This window comes from Pholcus phalangioides, unplaced genomic scaffold (genome assembly GCF_987345545.1).
Source record: "Pholcus phalangioides strain wild (caught in Gottingen) unplaced genomic scaffold, Ppha-v1.0 ptg000010l_1, whole genome shotgun sequence".
Classification (NCBI taxonomy): Eukaryota; Metazoa; Arthropoda; class Arachnida; order Araneae; family Pholcidae; genus Pholcus; species Pholcus phalangioides.
The window spans coordinates 8622600-8628599 of record NW_028301603.1 but is presented as its reverse complement, the minus strand read 5'-3'; the positions used below and the strand labels follow the sequence as shown (position 1 = coordinate 8628599).

Here is a 6000-nt window from a genome sequence, read left to right as displayed (position 1 = left end):
ACGAACGGCGGATTCTACAGGAAAGAACTTACTGTGTCGGCAAACCTCTTTTCTTACCCTCAACGCTGGGAGAAAAAAAAAATCTGAAAAAAACAACCGTTTCTTTGGGGCTCACTGAAACAAATTACGTAAGGGCCCACTAAAATTTTTGGTGACAATATGCAATTTCAGCAACGCACATTCTTCGGAGTCGAATAATTTTGCTATTGACATTATAGGAACTGACTGCGGCCGTATGAGCACGGTTCCACTGCATCCGGCTCGCTTTATGAGGTTTTGGAAAACCTGTGGTGATAAGGATTTTTTCCCCACCAAAGAGAAATTTTGTTGGTTGGACGTACTGAGGCATACAGTGTGGCTTATTTTCAATTTTTTTCTTTATTCGGGTGAGGAAAGAAATTTTCCATAAAAAATATTTAATAACCATTGGAAACTTTCTTCCCCAACTAGGTGGCAGCCCTGAGCTTTCAAAAAGTTAAAAAATTCTTTCTGTAGCTCCGCAAGTGTTGTTGCCACAATACTTTCTGAGATTTTCTTACAAAAACCGGCCTTTTTGAAAGGGTTAAGACGAACAAAATGATCCCCCCCCCCGAATGTGTTCACATACTTTTATGACACACTGTACAAATGAGATTATTTATTTCACATATTTGTCTTGCTTTTTTTTTTTTTAATTCACTGCAATTCGAAGTGGTGCCTCATTTTCCTCGATTAGTGAATGATCCGTGGTTTCAGCATGGTATAGCAACTTTGCTTACTATTGGCGTCATTTTTCGCGATTATTGGCAATGTCCCGTGTTTTTCCCGGATTTCATATATTTTTCTCGAAAAAAATATAGTCAGTTTATACATACGTAAAAGTCACTCTCCCTTTTTTATTTTCTACTCTTCACGCGGTGAAAAGACCAAATAGCTTTATCCTACCCAAAAACAAGAAGGCTGTAGTAAATACGGGGATTTATTGAAGAGTCATATGATTTTTGTTTACTGTAAAGTGACTATTTCAGACCACACTTTCCCCACTAATTTCAGAGCCTGCATGAATTAGTATCAAGGACGCTAACTTTTAAAAGAATAAATCATCACGAGAGATGGCTCTGTCTACTAACATCGATTCCAAGCTTTCTGCTCTGCCCGATGACATTGAAAAAGGAGGTTAAAGCTATGATAATATTTCATCTTTATTTTTGATAAAGTGTCTAAGATAATTATGATACAGTGATTATACAATTAATAGTGAAATTTCCCATTGGTATCTTAATTTCCCGTGACTTATTTTAAATTATAAATCCGATTTGGTGAGATTGAATTTACTTTATGCGATTAGGGCGTTTTCTGTGTGTGCATACATTTACCGGTGTTAATTAGTATGCGCGGAATACATGTTTTGTAGGAATTCAATTATTATTCACGCCAAGATAAGCAGTTGCTTTTAGAGTTTTTTAAGGGGAGGGTGGGATATGCAGGGTATTTCAAAAAGAATCATCCGATTTTAAAAAAGAAATCATAACTATTCAGCTTTGATCGAATAATGTACAGGTAGAAAGAGGGAAATCTCGAGTTTCACGCAGTTGCTGACAGGTAGCGCTAACGCTGTCCCTTCGGCTGCCACTTCAGTGTTTGTGAAGATTGGCTTTTCCCACAGTTAGAAACCGATTCGTATGACTTCATTTTGTAGCGGGACGTGGCACCACCGCACTGGAGCTTGGACGTTCGAGAATTTTTAGACGATCGCATTCCTAAACGATGAATAAACTGTACGAGACCTGGCAATTCGGTTAAACATCACTGGCCGCCAAGATCGCCGGACCTCACAATATTCGATTTTTTCTTGTGGGGGTTTATAAAAGACTACCTTTTTGTGCCTCCCCTTCCAGCTATATTAGTCGAACTGGAAATGCATAACAGCAGCCGTCATGAGCGTACCTAGCAGGGGCAGCTGCCCCCCCCTCCCCCCCGAAGAGAAATTAAGTGTAGTAATTGACACACAGCACAGACGTATCAATTTAGTATCTGTGAGTTGCTAGTTCAGATCCTGGGTACGCCCCTGGCAGCCATGGTATCTTTGACGCACGTAACTTTGGAAAAAAATATGCTATTAATCGAAAGTAATAGATATGTTAAAAAAAATTACATAAAAATTAAAATATAAATGTTTGAATGAATTCGTAATTTTAAGGATTAAAATATTAAATGATAATTTCAAACCCTCGAAATTATAACCAACTATATAGGTTAATAATTCCATAGAGCAAAAATGGTCATATGGGATGGTCGGGTTCGTGTTGTGCCGTTGAACAAGAGAGTTCCACACCCAGAGACAATATTTTTATGTCAAAAACCGAGAAGCCAGCGCCATCTTAATGCATGGGTCCACTCGGGCACCTCACGTGCTTGGGGGGGGGGGTCTTTATGAAAGAGCCAAGAGCCATGTAAATTTGCAGGTAGGCATTTAGCCAAGCCGGGGGGAGGGGAGGTAGCCTCAGAAAAAAAAAAAAAAAATTTCGGGGGCTGATGATGCTTCTTGAGACGGAGAGGAAACAGTCATATCTAAATATCAATATAGCAGGGTGGTGGCATTCCACGTTGAAGCAACTGAAGGTCATCGATCGCTCGCAAAGAGTTGATATGATTTTAAGCAACCATGTGCTGTTAAGCACACCTTAAGCTGCCTTACCTGAGCGGCTATTTGGAAAGTCCTTTCATGTGATAGTTATGTAGGGCTGGGTTCAGAATGCTTCCATGAGCTATAAAGGCTCTGATATGTTTCTCACTCAGAAGTGTCTTATTAATTTGGACCTTTAAGGTATTTTTTTACAAAATAAATCAAGCTAGGAGGCGAATCATGGGCGGAGATATGGGGGACATTGCCCCCCTCCAGTGTCAAAGATGGAGTCGACTGATCTAATGTATATGTGTATAGACATCATCGTGCCCCAACCCCAGCAATAATGGCTGTGCCCCTCTCCCCAGACTTCCAAATGTATCTTCCCCTTTGAGGTGTATTCATGCAAATTAGCTTCAGCAAAAGCCCATTGTGCTAGACTTTATCAAAAATTTTGGAAGGAACAAACAGGGCTAATTCTACTGTTTCTTGAATTGTTTTCGCCCTTTGCAAATACTTGACGACCTTCAGCAGTTACATGGTCGTGGAATGTTTGTTTCTGAATCCTTGCTGTTCAGGGATTACGACATTATGATTGTTGTTATAATGATGCAGTCTTTGAATAACTACTCCTTCATAGACCTTTCCAAGGGAACTCAATAGAGATATTTGTCTCCATAACGAGGCAAAAGTCAGGTCTTGTCCTGCTTTTGGAACTAAAATTACTATATAGCAAATTTCCACGTCATTTAAGTTCCATCAATTTATCATTTAAGTGACCTGCGGGTTAAGTAACCAACAGCACACAAAGATCACTTGAATGGCCAATGGCACAATAAAAAAAAATTACTCAAGTGGCTCTTTTCCCCTCTGCACTGCCTTTAATATGCCCATCTACCTATACCCAGAAAAAGAAAGCATATATGATTTTTTTTCCCTATAGAGTTCAGGGGGCAACTCCCTTGAAAATCTGCTCGAAAATTATTTTTCTGCATAACAATATGCATATTTTTTTCGACTCCCTGTTCAAAAGTGGCTTTTTTTCGGAAGTCATTGTTCATAGGTTACCTGTAATGTTAAGTCTATGGAATGTGTTTGGTTCCAGCAAAATGTGGACGTTAGAGTCTTTACTGTATCTGCATATTATATACTAATCTTTAAATGGTCGAATCCCTCCCCCCCCCTTTTGATGACTTTTAGTGGCCTATCTTAGCGGGCTTTAATAACACATTTGTAAAACAATGTGCTTGATATGATGCCTTTATGACCGAACTTTGACATGGCATATCAGAACTTAAATTGTCTATTCTTAAGTCACCTATACAGATGCCAATACTCATTTTTTTTTCCTGTTTATGTTATTATTAAATGCATGAATCATAATTTAATATTTCGTAGGTGTTCTCGCAGCAACAAGTCTGTTGCAACGCAAGGCTGGTGAAATAAGACAGCAAAGAGTCAATTGGATGTCATACCTACAGTGAGTATAAAAGCGAAATTTGATTCGGTTATGTGAAGTGAAACCATATTAGGATTTTGCAGTCATTGTTTGCTTTGTAATACTGAGCGGTAAAACACTTGATGTTCAGCTTGCATGAGCGATAAGCATTTCCAGGGGACGGTGATCGAGTGGTGGGTAAGATGAGGACAAAGCCTAGATTAAAATGCAGAATGTGCTCCACCTTCATTGGCGCTCAGTGCTATGATTATTATGGTAACTATACCGTACAGCTAGGCTTTTCAGATCGGATTGATGTCATTTCATCACAATCATCAATGCTGATAAACATGTGTGCCCAAATGGCCTTTCTACCGTGGCTGCATAAGAAACTGAAATTTAATTTGAATGGAGGTTAATAAAATAATTTTGTGGTGGTTAACCCTCATGGTGCACCCTCCCCCCCCCCAAAAAAAAAACATACTGAAGTTTTTTTTACAAAAACAGATGAAAATTGGTGCCGTTAGCGTATTTTAATTCGAAAAAAAATTGAATGTATCAACGCAGCAATTTAATTAATTAGAATGGATCTTTTAATTAGCCAAAATAGTTGATTAACCCCTCAACTGGCGTTGTAAAAACTCTGTGCGTAATTGGCATAGTGGTGCATTTTGACCCCAGCAAGTGCAATCAATGCTTGTTTTTAAGAACCCAGACTTAGTAATTAGATTGTAAAAAAAAAATGTCATCTAAAGAGAACACATGTCATTGGAAAACTTTTCATAACTATAAGTGATTAAGACTTCTATAGCCAATGGTTGCATAGTTAGTCCTACCGACAAACAATTTGAATCACCCTGTATATTGTTTGTATCAAATCTCCCAATAGGAGTCAGATGATCACGCAAGAAGATTACAATTTCATCGTGGCTTTCGACTCGTCGACTTCAGAAGAACGTGAGAGATTACTCAAAGCGCAAGGGAACCAGTGTGCAAGAACATTCCTCAGTTTGTTAGTTAACATATCAAAGGATCAAACCCTGCAGTATATACTGGTCATGATTGATGATATGCTCCAGGTAAAAAAGTAATTTGATCATTTTAAGATAAAGTTAAATGAAACAGATGTAAATACGCTCGATGAATGAATTTTATGTTTTATAGCTCAACTTAACACTTTATCCTTTGACAGCGATACATTCAGTAGTGTCCTGAAATTTATTTTTATGTAATTTGTGTCTGATAGCAACACAGAAAAATCGGGAATTAAAACTTTTTGGCTATGTGTTCATGTGGTCATTGTGGATAGGCTCGCATCATGACAATCCACGAACCCCTCGACAGCGTAGTGGTGGTCAGTTGGAGTCCGTTTTGTGAGGTTTTTCAAACTTAGAGGCATGAGTTTGAGCCGATCACTCATTTAAAAATCATCCACAAAGAGCAATCAGGCGTGCAGCATTTAAAAATTCCACGCTCAACAAATAACTTGCCTGTTTGTTTGCTTCTAAATTTGAAAGACCGATGGCTGCACTTCTTGGACACGCATAACAAGCATTCCCCTTAGAAACAAACTTCACGTTAGATACAGAACACTCACTTTCCAACATCTACCAATTTGTTAGATGCTCCACAGAGGAATATTTATGAGGTGAATATTATGTGTTATAGTAGTAGCATGGAAAAGAGGTATGTCTTTAAGTCCTAGACAAGTCACTTGCACCTCGTACACATTCCTCTGCTGCATTTCTAATGAATTGGTACATGTTGGAACGTGCGTGCACGTCATGAACCTAACGTGAAGTTCGTTTCTGTTTAATTCTTGTTATGTGTAGTGCTGCCATCAATTTTTCTAGTTATGAGTGAAGTGTAATGATTAAATAACTGTACCATTGTAGGCCTGTTGCTCTCTGTGGCTAGACTATTTAACTAGGAGCTAGGTTTTCATTTGTGCCTCAAA

At 38.6% G+C, this 6000-nt stretch overlaps 1 protein-coding gene across 3 annotated transcripts in view; it reads left to right on the top strand.

Annotated features, from left to right (window-relative positions):
* Positions 1 to 924: 924 nt before the first annotated feature.
* Positions 925 to 6000, top strand: part of VhaSFD (V-type proton ATPase subunit VhaSFD) — a 33349-nt gene continuing 28273 nt past the window's right edge. For all 3 annotated transcript variants that reach the window (XR_016193395.1, XR_016193394.1, XM_089237514.1), the window contains exons 1-3: positions 925 to 1155; positions 4004 to 4085; positions 4933 to 5122. Coding sequence is in view for 1 of the 3 variants with exons in the window: in XM_089237514.1 (XP_089093640.1) it covers positions 1092 to 1155; positions 4004 to 4085; positions 4933 to 5122 (336 nt within the window). In the remaining 2 variants the exon portion in view is untranslated. The remainder of the gene's footprint in view (positions 1156 to 4003; positions 4086 to 4932; positions 5123 to 6000) is intronic.